At 41.6% G+C, this 24,114-nt stretch overlaps 1 protein-coding gene and 1 long non-coding RNA gene across 5 annotated transcripts; one reads left to right on the forward strand and one right to left on the reverse strand.

Moving 5' to 3' along the window:
- Positions 1 to 9,449: 9,449 nt before the first annotated feature.
- Positions 9,450 to 21,580, forward strand: dab2 (DAB adaptor protein 2). 4 transcript variants are annotated; one of them, XM_018736847.2, is made up of 15 exons: positions 9,450 to 9,783; positions 14,234 to 14,421; positions 16,172 to 16,311; positions 16,384 to 16,482; positions 16,666 to 16,797; positions 17,050 to 17,133; positions 17,407 to 17,433; positions 17,573 to 17,623; positions 17,976 to 18,038; positions 18,657 to 19,262; positions 19,821 to 19,992; positions 20,084 to 20,713; positions 20,920 to 21,029; positions 21,190 to 21,289; positions 21,372 to 21,580. In XM_018736847.2, the coding sequence occupies exons 2-14, from the start codon at positions 14,337 to 14,339 to the stop codon at positions 21,256 to 21,258; spliced, it is 2,268 nt and encodes a 755-aa protein (XP_018592363.1). In that variant the 5' UTR covers positions 9,450 to 9,783; positions 14,234 to 14,336; the 3' UTR covers positions 21,259 to 21,289; positions 21,372 to 21,580. The 4 variants fall into 4 exon arrangements, with proteins under 4 accessions (XP_018592363.1, XP_018592364.1, XP_018592365.1 ...); XM_018736848.2 differs by having other exon boundaries at positions 19,821 to 19,959; XM_029252972.1 differs by lacking the exon at positions 9,450 to 9,783 and adding an exon at positions 9,826 to 9,874.
- A 1,527-nt stretch (positions 21,581 to 23,107) lies between these two features.
- LOC108925050 (uncharacterized) lies at positions 23,108 to 23,701 on the reverse strand. Its single transcript, XR_001965374.1, has 3 exons — positions 23,688 to 23,701; positions 23,284 to 23,445; positions 23,108 to 23,188 (listed from the first exon to the last, which is right to left on the reverse strand). It is a non-coding gene; the product is annotated as an uncharacterized LOC108925050 (long non-coding RNA).
- Positions 23,702 to 24,114: the final 413 nt, after the last annotated feature.

A 24,114-nucleotide genomic window follows, 5' to 3' on the forward strand; every position in this document is an offset into this window, starting at 1 on the left:
ACTTGTTGGAGGATCGTTCCATGCAACAGGACTTTTAAGGTTAGAGAAGTTCTGATGACTGACGTGTAACTCAGGGTCTACTCATTATACTAATTATGTGTGCTATATTTAAATTTCAAACTTTAGAGGAAATGGCCATGTATCTGTACACTTGTACGTCAGTATATAAACACAACTGGCACCAGAAGTACGTTCGTGATTTCAGTTGTTTGGAAGTGCAACCACTACTTTACAATCTACTGCATGGAAGTTTAACAATACTGCTTAATCCCTCAATTTATTCATGGGTTAGGTCTTCTGCAACAGCAACATTTTAGAAAATAAAATGGTGAAAAAAAAATGCAATTAACAAGAAATAAATAAACTTGTAAAATGTTCATGTCTTCAAAAATTTATAAATTTGATATCTGTAACACAATGTGCAATGATATCTGCTTCTGCAAACTTCAGTATTTCTTAACATGTCTGAGAACATGCATGTGAATGACTGCATATATGAATGGATGTCATTGCATGAGTTGTGTTTGAACTGTTAAAGCTTTCCCACATGTTTCCATCTCGTCGCCTGTAGCAGCCAGTATTGAGTTCAAGACTCTGTTTACAGCCCATGAGATCATCAATGGATCTGCTTCCTAACACCTACAGGACCTCATTGTTGATGGTCCCATGCACAACAAATGAAAAGGTCAAAGGTTCTCTGTTATAGCCCCACTGTGATTGAGTGAGCTACCTCTCTCATTCAGAACTGCTGAATCCCTCTCCACTTTCAAGAACAGTCTGAAAACATATCATTTGGGGATCCACTTCTGTCCTGATCTGCTGTCTATCCATAGGCTTCCGTTATATTATCGGTTTGTAAACATTGCATAAACATATACTAATGTCACATCCAGCTGGTTTAACCATGGTATTGACTGAACTTCTGCTCTTCACATCTCATATCTTCATCTGTTCTCTCTGTCTGTTGGTGAAATTCACTTTTCGTTTGCTCACAGTTGCACATCTCTTCAGAGAAAAGTATCTGCTATATGAATAAATGTGATTTTAAATAAATGATCTATATTTTTATTTATTCCAGTGCATCACTTTGTGATTAATGGAATTGTAAAGGATAGATTACTCAACAACCATTTTTCTCTACACAGTAAAGGCAAGTTTAAAAACTGACTCCTGCTTCTCATCTCTGAAAAGTTTCGAGTAGGGCCAAGTTTCGCTTTCTTGTACAAAAACTGGAGTGTGTGCTTTCAGTAAATCCCTGCTAAGTGGAATGGTTTCTTTGCCAGCTATGTTGATGCTTGATACCATGATGGAAAGCTACTGTCAAACACAGGAGTGGTTTGCCAAAACCATGAAGTGTACCAGAAACATTTTGAACAACTGCGAAAGATAAGTCACGATGGAAGTTAGCCGGATCCAATTGTTAAACAAGTTATTTTAAATTTACCTGAAAGTAAAAACTGTGCAGGTTGAAATTTCTATAGTTTTTTTCTACGACCTCATTACTATCATTCCATTAATACATTTGTACTGTACTTAGTTGATTTACCTTCAGCAAATAGAATGTTTTCTAGAGAACTTTTTTGCAGATCTTGATTTTATACATGGAACAATTAAGTTATATGCCTCATTTAGCTTTTGACAATGAAACAGTTGTTATTTTGCAGCCATCCATCAAGCTTTTCCATCCACTTACAGGAACAGTTAGCCTTAATGAAAGAAAAATGTGTATTGTTATTATTTGGAGTACAGACACCAAGTGCAGTGGTGTGTAATAATGAGATTTTAAAAAGCGCACATCTAACAGAATTACCAAAAGAAGGGAAAAGCAAGCCTTCTAAGAAGTTGCTTGATTGCTTAAGTCTTAAGATTGATTAAAATCAGCTGGAGAGAGCAGCTATTTTTTACTGACTTCTCTCAGTTTCAAATTTCCAGCTTTCATAAGAAGTTGTACACTAGACATTGATATAAAAAGTAGTATTGATGTTTTTCTGTACCATACAATTATAATCATATACCTCAGCATCAAAAATTGTGTTACTTTCACTACATCAAGCAATGTTGAAGGTTTAAATGAGAATTAATGGAAATACAAGGTTAAAATGAGTTAGTTTTTTTCTTAGCCAAAGCTTTAACTCAGAACCTTTTTTTTACTGGACTAATTTTATTTGTTAGTTTAATATTATTTAAGTGTATGCAGTTGCTTAAAGCTCAATGGTAAAAGGTAATCCATACAAACCTGATCCAGTAATTTTCAGGTACCAAGTCCGCATCAAAACTTGGTTAGACACCATACAGAATGTATCAGTAATTTAACCCGCACAGTATGTATCGAAGGTCAGTAAGCTTTTTCCAGCGATGTCACATGCGTGTCTTTACATTGCGTCAAAATGGGCATTAATGAATATAGAGAATTAATTCATATTCAATGTGCACAGGTGTAGCGGGTGATCGTTTCCCCCACTGATCATCAAGTAAGCCTAATATACACTCCTAGCTTATAGGTTTAAATCCAGTGAGTAGGACTGCTAATGTTTTTTGTCCTTCAGGATTTGACATGTTGCCAGGCCTCTGTGAACTTAAACATTTTCAATAGGCTCTCACATTATAGAAACACTTATTCTAAAACAAAAAGTGAAGCCACCTTGAAAGAGGCAGGACCTGCTACATGAAGAGGGAATTATTGCCTCCAATCAATAATTTAGGTGATTGGATCTATTTTATTACACAATTGTTCACTACTACAATCTTACCTCTGCACCAGCTACGGATACAAACCCCATACCTTTCACTGCCACACACTACTTTTCGGGATCCTCTCAAACGACTACAGAGGGTCTTTGGGAAATGAATTATTTTTCATTGGTGGTTTTAGAGAGATCATACAATGGGTGGCACTTTGCTGCCCCTGAGCTGTGTGTGGATTCAGATGCAGCTCAGTCGGCATAGAATCTGCATGTTCTCCCTGTGTTTGTGTGGGTTTTCTCCCACTGAAAAGTCTCAGTGAAGGTCCCTTCTGCATAAAATTTAGACCCAAACCTGGTAGAAAAGTCATTCTAAAACTTGTGGCTTTAAGCACATTTTTCGGGAAGTGGAATGCTTGTCGAGCTGTCACTGACAGTGCTCACTTGCTGTGCTCCACTCCAAGTCATGACCTTCGCTTCTTCCCTACAGGGACACAGAGACTGATTCAATGCCAGGAATTTAGGTCCACCGTGGAAGAACTTGGCTTCCCAAAGATATCCATTGTACAGGAAGGACAAGAGAGGATGAACAGGCTCTTGTTTGCTACGATCTCCTGAAAACTGAGCAAATAAATCCATTTTAAAAACACATTTCATGGACTCATCCGCAGTCCAGAAGGGTTCCTGGGGTTTTTTTTTTTGTCTCATCCTTTGGGTTAAGCTCAGAACAAATGACCTAAGAAATTACATTTATCCTATCCCAGATAAATTACTAATGTGGGGTGAATTTATGAAAAAAACAACATCTAAATGCAACCTGGCAAAAAGCAGCACTGATTGTAGCATGTGCTTTAGCAGCTCCTTTTGAAGACCTCATCTATCCATAACATTAAACATGCGGTTTCCTCCAGCAATGTAACAAAGAGGCTTCAGTGTGGACTTCGGTCCAGCACAGAGCATATACTGTGAACCTCATAACAGAGAAAAGCTTTACCAAAGCTGCCTGGCGAACATGACCTTTCCCCCACAAGAACTTCCATTAAAGCTGACTTTTTTATGGGAATGAACCTTAAAATAGTGACTGAGAACAGAAGTCCTCACAAAACTTCTGTGAAGACAATACAAAAGGTTTAAAAGTCCATTTCTTCCTTACTTCAGAGAAAGAGTCACAACTTTCAAAGTCTGGCATGTGATCCTAGTTCAGTGATCCTAGTTGACAGGAGCCACCAGGTGGCATAATGGTTAAAATTGTCTACTTGCAGCTTGAGGAACTTAAGCTTGAGTCATCAGTCCTGCTCTAGTACCCTTGAGCTAATTACAGTACTTATTCTAAATTGCACCAGTAAAAATGTACTATCTGTATAAGTGGGTAAATAATTTTAAGGAGCATAGTGTACAAACATTGCACAGTAAACTGCCTTGAAGAAAGGCATCAAGTAAATTAAAATAATAGTATTGAAAACCAGCAAAAATGGAATTTGAAGTCATTATTTGCTTTACGGGGGGGCACGGTGGTGCAGTGGGTTAGATCGGGTACTGCTCTCCGGTGGGTCTGGGGTTCAAGTCCCGCTTGGGGTGCCTTGCGACGGACTGGCGTCCCGTCCTGGGTGTGTCCCCTCCCCCTCCAGCCCTACGCCCTGCGTTACCGGGTAGGCTCCGGTTCACCGCGACCCCATATGGGACAAGCGGTTCAGAAAATGTGTGTGTGTGTGTGTGTGTGTGTGTATTTGCTCTACATACACCCAGGGAATATTGGAAAGTTATACTGTAATAATTTCAGACATCCATGGAATTAACGCCACTAATTTGCTTTGTCTTTCTGGAAAAGTGCAGACCTGTCATAACGCATATTATTCCATTCTGTATCATTTTAGAGGGGGCACGGGGGCACAGTGGGCTTGGCAGGGTCCTGCTCTCTAGCAGCTCTGGGGTTTGAGTCCTGCTTGGGGTGCCCTGTGATGGACTTGCGTCCCATCCTGGGTGAGTCCCCTCCCCCCAGCCTTAAACCCTGTGTTGCCGTGTTAGGTTCCAACTCGCCACAGCTTCAGCCAGTGTGTGTATCATTTCAGTGTCGTTGCCCAATAAACTACCTTTACATATTTGTGGTACAAACCAAAGAAAATTTCAAAATATTCTGTAAAAATCACATGACATTTCTAAAATCTCCTTTTGCTAAGTGCCATAATCAGCACTATTTTTGAGACAGATGGCGCCTTTTTTCCCCACTCACTTAGTAATCATGCAGTAGAGACCACATTTGGAAAGAAACCACAGAAAGGTTCACAGCAGCAACTTAAAAAAAATATAGTATGCCCATATTGTGTGCATATGTGTATGATCGTGCTTGTGGTTATGGCCTCCCATACATGGTGTACCCTGCCTACCCTAGAACCTTGTGCTTCCGAGACAGACTCCAGATCACCACAACCCTGAGTGAGTAAATTAAGTTGTATTACTTCATTTCATCTCCTTGTGTCATTAAAATTTATGTGTAGTGGGTTCAACATTTATATACACGGTACAAAACACTTTGATCCATAAAGATTCCACTATTCCTTTTGTGCCGCAACGGAAAACAAAATTTACAAATAACAGAGAATTTCATTTATTTTTTTTCTCCCTCAAATTGTCCACTGCTCCATCCTGAGTTCAGAACTCACGCTTGTATTATTCTGAGAAGATTGCTGAGAGCTGCAACAAGTAACACACGAAGATGCCAAAGGACCTGAACTCACGGGGCTGTGCTGTTTCCTTCTGCTTAATGAGCACCGTCAGCAAAGTACAGAAAGTGCAGAAAATGTGAAAAGGAAGGAAGAAGTCTCTCATCTGCCCAGTTTTGTTCCAAAGCTCACACATCCTGTCCACCTTTTGGGTCGCTGTGGAATGAAAAACACTGCTTCCTTGTGTAACAGTCACTAAGATCTGAAAACACACTTTACCTCTGTGTATTCCAAGTGTATCTCTCACGAGATTGTGTGTAACCATGGTGTAGCCATCTTCTTCTTCTGCACCACTTGTCCCAGTCAGGGTCACAGAGCCTAACCTGGCAACACAGGGCATAAAGCTGGAGGGCGAGGGGACACATCCAGGACAGGACGCCAGTTTGTTGCAAGGCACCCCAAGCGGGACTTGAACCCCAGAACCACTGGAGAGCACGACCTGAGCCAACCCACTGCGCCCCCCCCTCCATGGTGTAGCACATATGACTATTTGCACCTGTCAGTGTGAAGAACCCTTTGTTTTTCACTTACAAAGTTGTTTGTCAGCAGTTTACTGTAAAATGAAATGAGGAACAAGTCTCAGAAAAACTTTCATGTTAAGCAAAGAAACTAATTGCTAATAAAAAGGTCTGGAGAAAATATTTATGGAAAAATGCATCTATGACAGCATTTTTTTTATTTCAAACACTAGCTGGCTGTGTTTTCGTTTTTTTTTTTTTTATTATGCAACCATAATATTCCAGAGAACTGCTGCCATGCATTTTAGAGCAACATTACAATATTTCTTGCAGGTGTGGTGCAGGTTAGACATGAAAATGGTTAATGGGCTCTGTACAGAGTAGCAACAGTGATTATCTTTCTTCATGATATAGGAACACTTGTATGTGCATGGCATTTAGTGAATTGAGAGATTTTTTTTACCACCTCACTGGAATATTGCATGTTCTTTTCCTTTTGTCTTGATTACTCATCTAAAAGGTTTTACACCAAATTTTGACTACGATCTCCAGATTTGTGTCACTGCCCTAAAACTTACACGGATAAGCCATTGTGTTCAAATTAACAAAATGTTTCCAGCTTGGTTTATCTTTACATTTTTGTATACAAATGAAACATTGCTCATTGACAGCTGACCACATAATTAGTCAGGGGGATGAAGCTCACCACGGTACACTGGCATCAACCAAGAACAGCAAACAGACTCATTCATGGCAACCACATTTTTTTATGGTTAAAGCTCAAATGGTTTTCCAGGTGATTTTTGAAGACATCTGTGGCTAGAAACACATATCCATGATATTCTTTAATTCAAACGAGTTTTAATCGTGACTGACTGACTGACTGACTTTGTCCAACTACTTGTCCAGGCCATGATGACATCCCGTCTGGACTACTGCAGCTCTCTCGTGTGGCCTTCCTGTTACTGCTATCAAACCTCTGCAGCTGATACAGAACGCTGCTGCACGAGTTGTGTTTGACTTGCGTTCCCATGTATCTCCTCTACTTACTTCTCTGCACTGGTTTCCTATAGCTGTCCAGATCAAGTTTAAGACCCTGGTTATTGCCTATAAAAGCATCAATAGAACTGCTCCCAGCTATTTACAAGACCTGATCAACCGCTACACCCCAACCAGACCCCTTCGCTCATCTACTTCTGCCCACTTGGTGGTCCTGCACACGAAAGGTAAAGCACTGAGGTTCTCACTTCTGGCTCCGTTGTGGTGGAATGACCTTCCCCTCTCACTCAGAACTGCTGAAACTCTGTCTACATTCAAGAAGGGTCTGAAAACTCACCTTTTCCGGACTCACTTTGCCCAAGATTTCTCAAGCTCATGTATGATGTAAATATTGATGCATCGTAACTTTATGATCATCCCCAGATAAGCCTTTACACAGCTGCTACTCCTGTATTGTATGTAAATGTCTGTGTACCTTTAAAAAAAAAAAAAAATTGTAGGAAGGTGATCAGGAAACGTCCATCCGGAGTTTTATGCACCTACTCATGCGGTGAACATCGGTGCATAAAGTGGAAAGAAACTAAGTTTACTTAAGAATCACACGTCTGCAAGTGTGTCTCATTCTCCTAATGTAATGTACAAATTGTATTTTCTCTGAGATGTACGTCGCTTTGGAGAAAAGCATCTGCTAAATGAATAAATGTAAATGTAAGTATAAATAGTTCAACAAGTTATGTAGTGCAATATGACGGTCCCCCACATTGAAATTCCACTCCCGCTGTGGTACCCTTGATCAAGGTTATTTCCCTGAATTACTCCAGGAAAATACACTGGTCCCTCAACATATGAGCGCAATTAGGACTAGACGAGGTCTGTTCATAATTCAAATTGTTTGGAACTCCCATCACTTTTACTGCTAAGTGACAATCAATAAAAGCTACATATTTATTAATTTAGCTGACACTTTTCTCCAAAATGGGGGGGGCATGGCAGCGCAGCGACGTGGCGGGCTTGGCTTGTGCCTGCTCTCTGGTGGGTTTTGGGTTCGAGTCCCGCTTGGGGTGCCTTGTGACGGACTGGCATCCCGTCCTGGGTGCGTCCCCTCCCCCCTCAGCCTTGCATCCTGTGTTGCTGGGTTGGGCTCCGGCTCGCCATGACCCCGCTTGGGACAGACGGTTTCAGACTCTGTGTGTGTGTGTCTGTGTGGAGTTTGCATCCTCTCCCCATGTCTGTGTGGGATTCCTCCTACAGTCCAAAAACATACAGATCAGTTGAATTGGACACTAAATTGCTCATAGTGTGTGTGTGGCCATCCTGCAATGGCCTAGGGCTCCATCCAGGGTGCACCTCCCCAGCCCTGAAACCAGTGATTCCTAGATAGGCTCTGGACTGCTTGAACCTTAACCAATTATTGCAAGTGACCAAGGGACAGCAGACACTAGCTGTAAACACTCTGAAAGTGAGTTGAATTAAGATGTTCTCATACTTGAGTGCATTTCACTTGCAATTTGCAGCTGGCCTTGGAAGTGCAAGTTGTTTTACCTTTGCAACAAACAATAGTTCTGGAAAACAGAACAGTGAGGAAAATATATTTTGGAATATAATGGAATTTTAAAAGGGGGATGCAGTGGTGCGGTGGTGCAGCGGGTTTGGCCTGTACCTGCTCTCTGGTGGGTCTGGGGTTTGAGTCCTGCTTGGGGTGTCTTGAGATGGACTGATGTCCCATCCTGGGTGTGTTCCCTACCCCGTGCTGCCGGGTTCTGCTCTGGTTCGCACGACCCCTGCTTGGGACAAGCTGTTTCAGACAATGTGTGTGTGGAATTTCAAACTGGAAAACAATACAGATATTTGAAAAATGTAACTCAAATGTTACTATTACGAGGACACAGTGTACCCAGTTCTATAAAAAGCTAAACAACTGCATCTTAGTTACTGTACAAACCTATGCGATATGGATAAAGTTGTCAAAGAAAGGAAAAAAGGAACAGAACTTTAATCAGTTTCTTCTGTTTTGTACTTCCACCGCAGCACCTTTAAGAAAATATCACAGGATATGAAGGTGAAGGCGAATAAGGAGGAAAAGATGCTTGTCGGGTCCTGTGTCCATAAATACATAAACAAATATATACATAGTACTACCACCTCTGGGGTTGAGGTCACATCAGGAACAAACAAACAAAATAATAACATTACTTGCAATATACATCGTTTGCAGTGCTACTTTAATGACCAAAAAAAAAAAAAAAACACTGTCTGAAGCACACACCTTGTCTGTCTTATTTGATACAACTAACGGTGTGAAGTTTTCACACAACACTATCCCACACACACATTATCAGAACCGCTTGTCCCATACGGGGTCACGGGGAACCGGAGCCTACCCGGCAACTCAGGGCGTAAGGGACACACCCAGGACGGGACGCCAGTCCGTCGCAAGGCACCCCAAGCGGGACTCGAACCCCAGACCCACCGGAGAGCAGGACTGTGGTCCAACCCACTGCGCCACCGCGCCCCCCTCACTATCCCATTTCCTATAATTTATTTAAAATAACAAGTATTATAACCCGCATTACTAGCAGGAAAGTGGCCTGCAGCTGTGCGTCCCGTCCTGATCCGCAGGGGGTGGATACCCATTTCAATTAGCGGGCATTGCTGGGCCAGTGATCGCGCTGCTGGGGGTGGAGGTGTTAAAAGCGTGGAACGAGGGGGGGATGGAAGGATTCCGCGCGGTGGGGGAGTAACCCGGCCCTGGCAGCACAGTTCACCACAGCTCCGCTCACTCTTCGGTGCGGCGCCTCCCGATCAGGACCCACTGCGAGGGGCTCGAGCGCAGTTCGCTCGCTCGCTCACTCACCCGTCTCTTCGCGCGCGGGCCCGGTGACCCTGCGGGAGCATGTGCGGTGTGACACTGCGGCCTTTCTGACGGTGAGCGTGAATTTTTTTTTTTTTTTAAATATTTTCTTTTTATTTGGAGACCGCACAGTGCACTCGTGAGCAGTTTGGGGTGTTCGGCGCGGTAAGTCCCTGTAACTGAAGTGGAATTACTTAAAGTGACTCTTAATTGTGTGAATTCAGTTTCCCGGTTTGCGCATTACACTACTTTCCTGGTTCATGACATGTCATCTGTGCGGCTCGTTTCGTTATATTTGTTTCCTTTCAGAGGAACGGTGTGACGTGACCGCAGACCCACCGCTTCGGCTCTAGAAGCTGTTTAGCTGACGGCGAATCTATTGCAGCACAGTCACACAGTGTTCGTTCGGGGTTTAGTTCCTGAGGGTCCCTGGGGTGAAGCGATGACTTAATTTGGGAAGCTTCTAATATTCATCACTAGATGAACGAGTGTTGACGACTTGCCGTGTGGTCATTTACCTTCTTGCATTGTAAGGAACGTGTGATGTCCTTTGGTACTTAACTTAACTTCGCGAAGGCGAGTGGCCTTTAAGTGAGTCTTTTTTTGAAACTTGCACGCACCACAAACATGGAACTAATTTTCCGTTTGTTGTATTTGCCGTTTTGCGTACCCAGACTAAAAATCAGTTCGCTTAATTTCTCTGCAGCCATTATAAAGCGGTTTCAGATGTTAATCATGAATTAATACTTCAGTAGTGTTAGCATTTTTTAAAAAAAAAAAAAGTGATACGTGGTATGTTTCATTATGCTGAAGGGTTTTTAAATTGCACATGCAATTCAAGAGCTGTGCAAGAATGTCATGAGTTTCGGTTTTGCGCAGACTTGTTCTGCGTACTGGTATAATTTACTCCTACATCATAGACCCCTGAAATGAATAACACACGGACAAGTGCCTAAAGAAATGTTTGAGGCACACTGTTACAAATACAATTGTTATAATCGTACTGGTTGGCATGCTTTGAGAATTACGTGGTCAGCCAGGCAGGTGTCGACTGTGTTAAACAAGTTGCCAATATTATCGCTTATTTCACAGTAACGCTTCGTATGCATGACTGAATCATATATATATATATATATATATATATATATATATATATATATATATATATATATCGCGAAGATCCGGACTGTGTGCGCGCTTTCTCAGGACAGGTGAGACATGGAACTAGTAGTAAAAATTGGTAGGCAAATGGTACACCACCTGTACGAGTTGTTACCCGTGTGACGGACTTTCGCTCCCCGAACTGAGTATCCTCTTGATCTGCCGCGCACGTGAGCCTAGCTCCCTTGTCAGAGGGATAAAGTGCGCATGCGTGTTGGGGTGGCGGCTAAGGCTGAACTCCCGGGATGCAGAACGTGGTGACACCGGTGACGACCAAACTGTGCTGTGCACTGGATGCGGTGGACAATATCTATTTAATGACGTGACTGCATGCGCTCTTTATCATGGAACCTCAGCGCTTTCCTATATATTCAGAATGTTTTCTGACTCTCTCCATTCTGTGTTCAAGACAATTTAAGTGCCCAGACACCTCCATTACTGTGATCTATTGTAATGTTCTGACTTCCTCCTTGTAGGTGGCTGACTTTCAAGTCATGAACTGAATAGCCGTGACTTGAGCACAGTACTGTACCTCCAGCTCTGCTACCATTATTGGCATTCTGTTCTGCCTCCATGCAGAGCCAGGATCATCTTAATTTAGCCATGGAGAAGTCAGAGTAGTACAAAGGGTTAAAGCTTCTCATCCAAATGCTTAATTTATAGTCCCTACTATACTGGGACAAGAAATGTTGCTGACCCAAGGCCTAAAATGGGGCAAAGTCAGCCTGGCTCAGCATCATTTAGTTACTAAACAACTCAAATGTCACTTGACAGGGGTTGGCTTAGTTTGAGATGGTGTGTTCAGTTTATTTTGCCATAGTGGGAATGTTGACTCCATGTAGCTTGTGATGGTTTGACAAGTGACATAACCACTTTGATATTGCACATGAAATGTAAGTGTATGGGTTAGAGCTGCTGCTGTTGGATGTAGCTCTTGCAAGTTTCTCATCTTGCAGTACTACTGGACAAGTAATTTGTCCAGTTGTGCCAATTAACTTACCCTTGTTTAAATGGGTACCCTCATCTATACTATGTGAAACCCTGGGATGACATGAAATGGTATCCTGCTAAATTCCTTTTATCTGATGGCATGCTTGAAATAATTCATGAATGAATTCCCAAAATAAAAACTTGACTTTCTATTAGCTAGTCAGTTAGCAACATGTCAGCTGTCTAAGTCCACTTGATAAAGATCAATATCAACTTCCTATACTGAGTTCGGTGACTTGATGGGCTATAAGTGGATTCCAGCATTTTATAAAATGGGTAATGCAATCTGCTCCACATATGAGCCTGGGGGGGTGAAATTTGGTCATGAAAACACTTGTTGGTATGGCACTAGTCCATTAGGTCTTCAATGTATGACCCAATGGTTCTGAACTATAGTAAAGGATGAGGAATTGAAAGTGATCTGCTGGATGCATTTTTCTGGCATTTCCCTAAAATATTTCTAATGCTCCAACTATACTCTAAACTTGGCAACAAGTTAGTTGACCTGTTGTACATGAACTTAATTTCTTTCAATATTTTGCTTACAATACTCCCCCCAAATATTGGGGGTAACATTGGAAAGCAATCATCCCCAGTACAGTGTCACCATTTCCCAGTTGGCACTGCATGGCAAAGGTATGGCAATATCTATGAAGTTCTCTCCTTCTTGAGAGAAGGCTGTGAAAGTAAAGACAATGGGCTTCCAGTACAGTGGTTTCAGGTCTAGCTCTGAAAATTGGGTATTTGTTTCCTGTTAGACATCACATGAGATTTTCCAAGGGAACATGCATGACTTGGTGGTGACAGTTCATACTCCACTGCAGGAAATGAATGTCAGTTTAAACTTTAAACACATCTAGCAGTAAATGCAACACTTAAAGGAGATCTTAACTGCTTTTATTGTGAAAGGGTGCAACATAACTTCTACACATTAAAAACAACTGCCACTGTGGCACTTTCTCCTCAATATATGTTCATCTGAAACAACTGCATTGTCCTCAGCTTGGTCACTTCCATTTGAGTTAGTCTCAGATGTATACTTTCACTGCAGGACCGTTTGGAAGAAGTCTTATTTGAAACATTCTCAGACAAGACATGTTTGGGAGGTGCTGTGGTGCCAAGTGTAAATTTAAGTGGAATTGAATACATTCCACCACCTGTTGCCCTTGAGTGCTAAACTTACCTTAAGTTGGTCTGCAGAGTGGTGAAATCTCTAATGAAGAACCATTAGCCCAATATTAAACATGAAGTGCATTAACTGGAGTTAGCAGGAATATTGGTCTAATAGTAGCTAGAGCCCTTATCACTGTTTGGGGAATTTGGCACATCCATAGAAACATTAAGTTCTGGTTCAGGGGTGACAAACTAGTGTTCAGATAGGACCCATGGAGAAACTTCATGTAAATTGGGTTTTAATTGTAGGAATTCTATTATGGCAGAGCAGGTAGCATTCACAGCACCTGTTTAAATCCAGCTTAGTTTAGCAAAGTCTACATCTTCTGTTCCTATAAGATTCTTCCTGCAGCCCAGAGACCTGCCTTTCAGGTAACTGGCTGATGGGAAATTGGCCATGTCTGATGTTGTTGCCCTGAGGTGGATAGGCATCCTGTCCAAGGTATACTCCTAGCCTAGATCAGTGATTCTAGTAGGTGCCAGAGAGCTGCAACACTAAGGGACTTTCTGCAATTACAAATGACTAATTTTATGCATGCTGTATACATACTACTTGCTGGAATGGGATTGACTTGGTGATCATAAGTTACAATATCCAATATGTCTTAATTTTTCACTAATTGCAAAAGGAATTTCCTAGTTCTGGTGAACTTCCTGGTATTTTTTTCTGATTACAATGCAGAAAAGTGCATCCAAAGAACTCGAATGGCTTTTTCAGAACTATTGGAAAGCAAATGTAAACATCTGCATATAGTGAGATGAAGGCATTTTCAGCCTAATCATGGAGTAACACCCAAATCACTTCCATTAATCCTTAGGTTCCATATGCCAAAGGCTGTGATAAGGAAACATTTTTAGGATGGGGGGGGTTAGTGGCAGTACTAGACTTGTCTTGACCAACTGACCAGATTCCTGAATTTTTCATTCTGTCTGTAAAAACAATTGAAATGCAGTTGATTAAAATGTAATCAAGGTGCTTGTGACTAATCATTAATTCAATGTTAATGACCAAATGGTATCTGATGTACAGGGCTCACTAATGTAATGCATGTACCTTGCAACTGCTTACCTACAAATGCTATAGCCCATATAGACTGAGCCAGTCCAGCTGGCCTCAAAAGCTATGGTCAAAGTCTACAGCCTCCAGCTGGATTTAGAGGTCTGTTAATCAGTGTGGAATAGCATTTTCTGTCTCTGCAGGTGCTACTGACTGACTATTGAGCAAACGAGCTGCTCAGAACTTGACACGAAGGAGCTGCCTATCCTGACACTCCCAGAAATCCAGTGGGGCTGGCCTTCCATCATGTCAACAGAAGTAGACACCACTGTGAACAACCAAGCTGACCTAGGCACTGCCAAGACTGCTTCCAAGAGGGAAAAGAAAAAAGGTAGGCTATTTGGAAAGATCCCCTATAGCAGTTTACTTGCATGCTTACAGCTTTTATTAAATACTTTCATAGTCTAGAAGTTCAGTCAAGCAACTTGTATGGCTTTGACTTGCATGGTAGGTGTTTTGGACACTATCATTACAAGCTATACAACTGGTAGTGAGTCTGCTTTGGTTAAGCAGATCAAGTAAAAACATTAACAGCCCATGATGCTTCTAGTTAAAGTTTATCTAGGAAATTTTTTTCCCCCTCCCCCCCCAGCATGTTCAGGGTTTGTTCCCATTCAGCCTCTGATGTAAAGATGTTTATGCAAGGCTTCCTCGGATCTTAGTGGAGAACTTTGAGCAGTGTAGAAACTAAACTTTCACCACACCCTATGTATATGGAGAATATTGACAGAGCGATCACTGAAAGAAGAACCTGAGTATTCCATTAATGGGCTAACTGGTTGAAGGGTTTCACATTGCTGATTTTTCTCAACTTTAAGCAGGTTATGTTCCCCAATGAAATACCAAGCCTGTCAAACATTCCAGAGCTCTTTAACCTAATGTTTGGCGAGACTTATTTTGCTAAGCTGTACTTGGCCTTACAGTTTTGTGTGAAGTGGTGGTTTGATCAAGGCTTCACTTTTCCCAAGCTACTTCCAGGTAACTTGGAGCTAAACTTCTCACAATGAGTAACAGGTCACATGTGACAGTTGTGGCAATCCAGTTTATCATTTAAGTGCATGGGTTTGCAAAAGTAACCATCAGGTTTTGTCAGGCCCCTTGTGGCCTTGAATGCATGAACTATTATAGGTTTATGACTAGAAATTCTTGGCATGAATTAACAGATTTCAACCTTGTGGCTCTGCACTGTGCTCCAAGTAACTATTGGAACATTCAAATGCTCTGTGTACTCAGGACTTCATAGCCACTTGATTTTGCAGACCAAATTGATTTCATAGAAGTTATTCATACCCTTTATAAATTTGGTATTCAGTAAATTCTTTGCAGTAGGATTTCTGAAGTCCCAGATGGAGGTAAAATGTTGCTGTAGTTGACACAATGAGAAGCCAGAAGTAGGGAAAGTTTCACCCCAATCTATTTATATCAATGACTCGGCCTTTATACTTGCTGTATATTATATTGCCTCTAAATCCTTATGGGTATAACGTCAATTTTTGCTGACTTGCTGCTATCTGAACAGAGGTATTCACTGCTGATCAGGTCTAACATAGCATCCATCACTGAATTGCTTTGCTTGGTTACCTTGGGCACAGTATCAAGGATGAAGAACAGTGCTGTGCAATGCAAGATTGCAAACTAAAGGTTTGCATGACATTTTGGCAAGTGCTCCTTTAATGTGCTAGAGGAAGTGGCACTTTCCCCCCACAACTCAAGGAATGGCATTGTTCTCATTGGTTAGATTCCTACTTATCACAGGCTGCACTTTAAATTGAGTTCTGTTCCCATTAACAACTAGTGGAATGGAAAAGTGCTAATTTCAAAGTATGGTTGTCCTTCACCAGAATGGTGTGAAAGAATGTACCATGTCTGAGTCCTTTAAATACCAGAAGGTATTTCAAATGTGTCCTGATGTAAGGATTCACAAGACCAGTAAAGGGGGGGGGAAACAAGTGCTTGTTTTAGTATTGTGGCTGTTTAGACATGAGTAACTTAAGATTATGGTGCTTGGTGGCAACCATAGGATACATGACAAACCCATAACTCAGTCTTCTGAAATTTGTTGCTGGTTTTTTGCCTTGCAGGTCCAGAGAAAAATGATGAATTTTTGCTGGCTAGATTCAAAGGAGATGGGGTACGATACAAAGCCAAGCTAATTGGTGTGGATGATGTACCTGAAGCCAGAGGGGATAAAATGAGCCAGGACTCCATGATGAAACTAAAGGCATGTCTTCCCCCTTGTGTTCAGGAGAGGGCGGAGATGCGGTTGCCCTTGTTTATATTCTTTCTTCCATAGGGCATGGCAGTAGCCGCTCGATCCCAGGGAAAGCACAAACAAAGAATCTGGGTCACCATATCTTTATCTGGGATTAAAATTATTGATGAGAAAATGGGGGTAAGTCCATTCAGTTGGATGTTAGCTGCTGCACATGTAGCTACATGTTAACATTGCTGTTACAAATACTGCTGTAGAGTTCAGCTTGTGGTGGATATGCTAATGGGGAAACTATTCATGGTGACATTTAAGCATGTTACTTAGGCAATGAATTCTTCCCTCCTTGCTCTGGATCTCTCCCAGGTAATAGAGCATGAACATGCTGTGAGTAAGATTTCCTTCATTGCACGGGATGTGACAGACAACAGGGCCTTCGGCTATGTGTGTGGCGCGGAGGGACAGCACCAGTTTTTTGCCATAAAGACTGCCCAGCAGGTACACAGAAGCCCAAAGGACACATTAGCATACTGATTTCAGCTCTGAAAACTATTTGGCTCTGAGGTCCTCACTTCTATTGCAACAAAGAATGATCTTGAAGAAGCAATTGGAAAGGTCCTAGCTCATGCCAGGACCCAGTCCTGAATGGCTTGGACAGGTTATTTTATACTACTACACAATGTTTGACTTGTTTAAATTTGTATTTCCTTTCAGCACAATGTCCTGATGTGTTAGTACTTATTCTCACAGGCTGAGCCATTGGTGATGGACCTGAAGGATCTCTTTCAGTTAATTTTTAACATGAAGAAGAAAGAAGCAGAAGGTCCAAAGACAGTAAGTGCATAAGGCACCATAGCATTACTGGAGTTAAGTAGTATAATGGTACAAGTTTCCTCATCTGTTGCAGAATCTTGATTCTTTACTAAACTTCCAAAGTTGAAATTTGGGGTCATAATCCTCATGTACTAAATCATGAGTCAGGAGAAAATGATCAACTGATCAATGAAAAAGTATCATTGTGAAGTATTTGACTTGGTTGTACTATTAAATGCTGCTTGTTTAAGCTTTTATTGTACTTAAGTCAGCTTATGCATCTTTTTTTCTTAGGATGAAATGGATAACAAGGTTGTACTGGTAAGTATAAATTCCCCATTGAAATGGGGAATAATTCCAGGTTGGGGGGGTCTAACCCAAATGTATAAATGGCTGCAACAATGCAGTCTGCTTTGAAAGCTGTGTACTTTACAATGAGTAACATAAACTGAATTTACAGAATGGGAGTGATGCCTTGCTTAATACTGAAGGCCAAGGAGAGAACTTAAAAGTGAGTATGCAGATAAATGTGTTCAGGTATCTTAGATTTGGAATATTACAAACCAAGCTGGATAGACCACTCTAAGAACCCCTGGATTTCTGAGCTGTACTTGGTGGTCACTGTTCTCTAACAAATGCTAGTCTTTACATCTAGCAGGTTATGTACTGTGACTGCTTTGTCTCATTCTGTCAGCATTAGTTGCTGAAAGGTAGCCCTCTGCTAAACAGTTCCTTGACAGTTCATCCAGCTGACTTTATCCAAAAAAAAATGACTGACATTCATCTAGTATCCCAATAGATGGGACATGTAATGAGTCACCACTTATATAAATTGTGGTCAGAACTGACTCTCCATGTTGTAGGCTGTTGACCAGCTGGACCTGTTTGGTGACATGTCAACTCCTCCAGATTTGCACTCTCCCTCAGTAAGTTGTAAAACAGGTTGAACTTAATGTATGATACTGTAATGTCTACTGAAGTATAAATTTTAGCAGTTTTTGGTCTATGTACAGAAACAACATACCACAGAAGCAATTCCAGTGGAGCAAGTATAACATCAACCTGGCTATTCTGAAAATTATTAAACTAGTAATTAAGACAGTACAGAAGCCATCAGTTCTACTTGCTATAGGTAGCAATCTCCCATCTGTACTGTTAAAAGGTTGAGTACTATGATTTGGTGTTAAGCCCTCATATCAAGCATGATGGTTTTGCAGCAGGATATTTTAAAGATTAAGAAAGTTGGCATTTCACTGGGCCTTGATAAAATGGCCATGATTGAAATCTAAGGTAATCACATTACAAATGGTATTGTATGCACAATCCACAGAATGACAAATCAGCATGTTCCAGTGGTGTACACCCCTATTCAGCTCAGCACAATCTTCTTGCTTGCTCATCCCAGTATAACTTGTATAACAATTTGCATGTTGAGATCATAAATGCTTAAATTCTTCATGGCATGAAACTTTCACTTTTGTAAATGAGCATTTCTCTGGCTTCAAAACTGATTTTTCTTTTTTCTCCCCCTTCCCAATAATCAGGAAGCAAACGATACCCTCTTGTTGGATCTGTCCTCTGAGGTTGATGACAATCAGAACTTTGTGAAGGGAAATCCTTTCACTTCCTCTGTCTTTTGGTCCAAATCTCAGCCCAGTATTATAGCTGAGAACACTTCTACATCAGACTTGATCCCTGATCCTTTCAGTGACAAACTTTTCTCCAAAAGCAACCAACCAGCCTCCATGGACATTCCAGGCTCATTTGGCCATGGAGAAACTTGGCAAGACACAAATCAGCCAAAGCTGAATGGCAGTCATCAGAATGGTGACTCTGACTGTTTTGGTCAGCAATTTGATCAGTTATCCAGTAGAGCTATGATTCAGTCATTAGTGAATGACCACTGGCCTACACAAACATTACCAGCAACCTGGATAAAGGATGGGCTCCTAGTCAAGGAGCAGAACAGCATGTCGAAGTCCTCTCTGAACCCATTTCTTGAGAGTACTTGCAAGAGCACACAGCTGCAAAATGGAGTAAATGGTGATCTGGTGGGGTTTTCAGAGGTCTCTGTACCACCAAAGGAGTCTATGCTCATTAGTCCACCTCCACCCAACACAAAGGCTGGACGAGGAAGGAGGAGTGTTAAGGTGAAGCCAGACACTTTACTTGTCAGTTCCTTGTAGACTAAGGGTGTCAAACCTGGTCTTGGAGACTGGTTTTCTAGAAATATACATGTGCATATCAAGATGCCTCCCAGAGGCAGAGTTGAAATTTAATCAGTTCATCTCTAGATGAATAATCCAGTAATGGGTAGTTTAGGTTCTTCAGCTAATAGAATGGGTTTCTCTCAGATCATGGTTGGAAAACTCTGCCTTGATTTTTAATTGTGCATGTCTCATTTAATGCTTACTGCACTTGGAAAAGAGTACTTTAAGAGGTTGAGATTTTGACAGCTAAAACATTTGGTTATAGCAATTTCCAAACCATTTAACACTGCTTTCATCTAGTAAGCCATACCTAATGTCTTATTTCCTTTCATGCATCAGTGATAACCTTAAAGGTAAGCCTCCATTTGAGAAGGCATGATTTCTTTGTAGTTCTAAGTCTTTAGAAGCATCCAATGACTTTCAGTACTCTGGAAAAAGCCTAAAACAATGTTTCAGTAACTTTATGAAAGTTCATTCTTGCTGCTTTGTTCCCAACAGTCTCCTACAAATGTTTTTGGATCAGACTTGTTTGGTTCAGCTGGCCAGCCAGAAGTCTCTCCCCTTTCTGACCCTGCCCAGTGTAACACTATGGATCTCTTCAGCAGTGGTCCCATAACCACTGGTACCACAGCCTCAGGTGTGGGAAATGCCACTTCTCTACAGGGACTAGGTATTGTATGATGGTGTACTTTAAGCAGGGCAATCTTGCTTATGTAGAAGTACTACTGGTATGCTGTTTGAGTTATTCCTATTTCCCATAGGAACACTGCCACTGGGAGGTCCTTCTACAAACCTTACCTCAGGGACATCAGCATGGAGACCACCAGGCCCCACCATGTTTCCATCACCTAGTGGTATTTCTCAGGTCACAGGGCCTGTTCCCCAGTCAGCTTTTGGCACCCCATCCATGCCTGCATGGGTGCATATAGCACCACCTTTTGGTGCAGCTCACTCTCAGTCCCCACCCTGGGGTCAGGTCAGAGGCCCTGTAGCCCCTGTAGTCTGGCCTCAGCCTCCCATGGCTGGTTCTCTTCAAACCAGCATGGTGCCCCCCTCCATGCTGGGAGCTATGATGGGAATGCAGCAGGCTTCAACCCCTCAGCGTCAGCCCCCTCCTCGTCCAGCACCAGCAGATCCTCCTAAGGTTGAAAGTGCCTTTACTGCCTTGGACCCTCTAGGGGAGAAAGAGCAGAAGAATGTGAAAGACATGTTCAAGAACTTCCAAATGGCTAAACCCCCATCACAACCAGCAAAAAAGAATGAGCAGGGGACTGTCCCTAGCTCAAATAGTGGTCCCTTTGCAGAGTACTTCTCCAGCAAAGTGGGACTTGCCCAAGAGGCAGCAGATCATGATGACTTTGACATTGATCAGCTATCAAGCAAAATCAGTGGTAATGATTGGTTTCCTGATAGAATCAGTTCTGGCTAATGTACAGGTAACAATAGCAAAGTAATTTTGTATACTAAAATTACTGGTATGGTAGTTTAATGTATAATATGGACCTTTCAAGACATGGGTTTACCTAGATTTTTTTTTTTTTTTTCCTCCTCCCCCCCTCTTCAGTGGGAACTTAATTTCTGCTGTGTTCTTCTGTAGAGCCACCCAAACCTGCACCCCGACAGACACCTGCAACCACTGCCTCAGCCCAGGATCTGTTTGCTGACCCTTTTGGGGCTGATCCCTTTGAACCTGCTCCTTCAATTATGGCAAGCTAGTTCATTATGCAAGCTCTACAGAACAAAATGATGGCAATTCTCTTCCCTGCCAAAGTCCATCATGCTGAGCCCAATTAAATGCAATATATTGCATTGTACATCTGATCAAGAATATTCATGTACAACCTTGTACTCTTCCAATGTGTCTCAGAGCTCACCAATGCCCCAGCCAAGTGCTTCTGACCCTTTTGGAGACCCCTTTGGTGATCCCTTTGCCTGAGCACCACAACTTTCACCATATTCACCCCCAGGTGAGAGATCAGTAATTTCAGTGCAATGCAACTAATTTCAAACTAGTCATATGGCAAAATGTAACAACTTCTCTCTTTCCAGGACTTGATGACCTGAAGTTGACCCAATAAGCTATTCTGCTGTCACAGAAAACCAGCTGATCTACAGAGCATAGCCAGCTGATGCAACTTCTCCAAACCACCTTCCACTAACTTCACTTGCCCCAACACTGTTCAAATCCTGCACTTTTCATGTGTTCTTTCCAGATTGTTTACAAAAAAGCTAATAAATTGTACCCTATTTCAAGTTCATACATGGGTCTAGTGATCATATGTGTGAACTCCTTAATGGATAGTTACTACTGAACACTGGCTTTCAGTGTGCAGTTAATTCCAACATGCAAATGTTTGTGTGCAATATGCCAAGAGCATTGGCTATGAGTTGTACTGCAGTCTTGAGTCTTAACCATTTTGGATTTAAGTTCCTGAGACTGTTATGCAAGCCTTCAAGTTACAGGAAACTCTTCAGATGCAAAACTGATTTGGCAAGCAACCCGAAGGCAAACATCCACTCAAATGCCATGGCTCACTCAGTGCTATACAACACTTTGGTACAGGACTGGACTAAAACTACCTACCACTTTGTATCACTGCCTTAGTTTCTGTAAGGGTACCTGTTCCTATTGCTTTATTTTCCCTGATGCAAAATTCATATTCAACTTTTTTCTTACAGTGGAAGTAGGGGGGCTTCCCAATACTTTGTTCAGCAGCTGTTATCCTGTTAATACTCACCAATAGTGGTAGGAAACCACCAATCCTATATGGATATGCTTTGAGTTCAGTCAAACTTGCAACCAGTATGTGCTTCAAGTTAGAAGTCCTGCATTAGTGATGGAGTTCCACATAATGGTGGAACTCCTTCAGAAACTGATTATGCTACATTTTAGTTGTGGGTCTTTAGAACTAACCTTTCCATGTAGTATACCTCCTCCATAAATTGACTTTCAACTGAGTACAAGCCTGGTTAATGCACTCTTTCACAATTTGTTCTAATCATTTATGCCTTATAAAGCAACCTTCTGCATGAAAACATTTTGCTTTTGAATTCCCAAAACACTATAGTGTGTGTGTGTATACTAACATGCAGAGATTAAGGGTCTGCTAGAACAAGGCCCAGAACACCCTCATTCCCAGAGAATCTTCCTCATTCTACAAAGTAAACTTTTGTCCACACATTGACACAGTAGCCCTGAACTGTTAGAGCATCAAGAACAAAAGTCTGAAAATATCTCCAGCTGCATGCCTAAAACATGTTTGTTCTTCTAATTGCAATACATCACTCATCTGTAAGGAAAGCATCAGACAGATCCATGAACACAATGTCAGCATACTAGCAGTCCGTAAGATGCATGGCCACTTTGTCCAAAACTAGCATCAGTCTGCTCCTCTTGTGTGCAGCATTCACAAAAAAAAAAGTGTCAGAGCCACTGGAGTTCTCTTCCTTTTAATGGGAGGGTTCAACTTCCAGGGTACTTTTACCATCACAAACTCAAGGAGGTTATGAGATCTTCCCAACTGAGTGCCACACAGATCCATTTCTCTTTAAAAAAAGAACTGATCTCCAAGTTGATACTTTGACTTGAGAAGAATTACTAGAGAATTTGACACAAACCTGTTCAACATTTACCTTGAACACAGGTCACACACGCTGGCTGAAACTGCTTGTCCCAAGTAGTGGTTGCAGCAAACCAAAGCCTAACACAGGGTGCAAGGGTGGAGGGGACACACCCAGGACAGGACACCAGTCCATCACAAGGCACCCCAAGCAGGGCTCAAACCCCAGATCCATCAGGGAGCAGGTCCTGGCCAAACCCTCTGCACCACAGCACCCCCTGAACGCAGGTCATGTGTCACCTAACCCTAGGAAGGCAAAAGGTGAAATCTCATATGGGATGTTTCTTCATAAAAAAGCCCATATGTCTGACACCTAGCATGAATCCCATACATCTTCTTACCTGAGTTGGTAGACCACACAGCAAGGTTTTGTTGCATATTAAGAGAAGTAATTATATCTTGAAAGTCTTTTAACATAAACTGAAGTGTCATGGAGTTCTATTTGAAAAACTCATTCTTCAGTTGGCATCAGAACTTTCCTTCTGTAAAAATCTTTGATTTAGCTGTAATAAATACAAATGTGTTAAAAGGACTTTTTAAAATATTTTCATAGAAACCACCTGCCTTCAAGCTATGCTCAAATGGTATTCACTGCCACCTATTGCTTGCAACATCAAATCCATTAGTTTAGCTGACGCTCTTCTCCAAAGTGAGTTATAACATAAAGGTATTTACAACTCAACTGTTTACCCATTTATAATTTATACACTTGGATATTTTCACTGGAGGAATTTGAGGTAAGTACCTTGCTGCTCAAAAGCCAGAGGTGGGAATCGAGCCTATGGATCCAAAGGCAGCAGCGCTAACCACTACAGTACCGCTCTGCCCTACACCCATATCACCTGTTCACTCCTAAAAAAAACAGAAATGTTATTAAATAGAAACACATACAATTAAAAATAAATAGCCTAAATAAATGTTCGTAGCTTTTCAACTGTGGTTAACATGTTATGAGCCAGTCGACGTCACATCACTGAATTCACACAAACTCACAAAAAAAACTTGAAAAAACTTATGCTAATGTAATATACACAGATTCAGATTGTATTTACATAACAATGCGAACATTCGCTACGCCGACATTCATACTACGTTCTGCAGCTGAACAAAATTTGTTGCGTTACATCATGCTGCCGTTGAGTACTGGGAAATGTATTACTTTGAGCATAAAA

Source organism: Scleropages formosus, chromosome 6, assembly GCF_900964775.1.
Source record: "Scleropages formosus chromosome 6, fSclFor1.1, whole genome shotgun sequence".
Taxonomy (NCBI): domain Eukaryota; kingdom Metazoa; phylum Chordata; class Actinopteri; order Osteoglossiformes; family Osteoglossidae; genus Scleropages; species Scleropages formosus.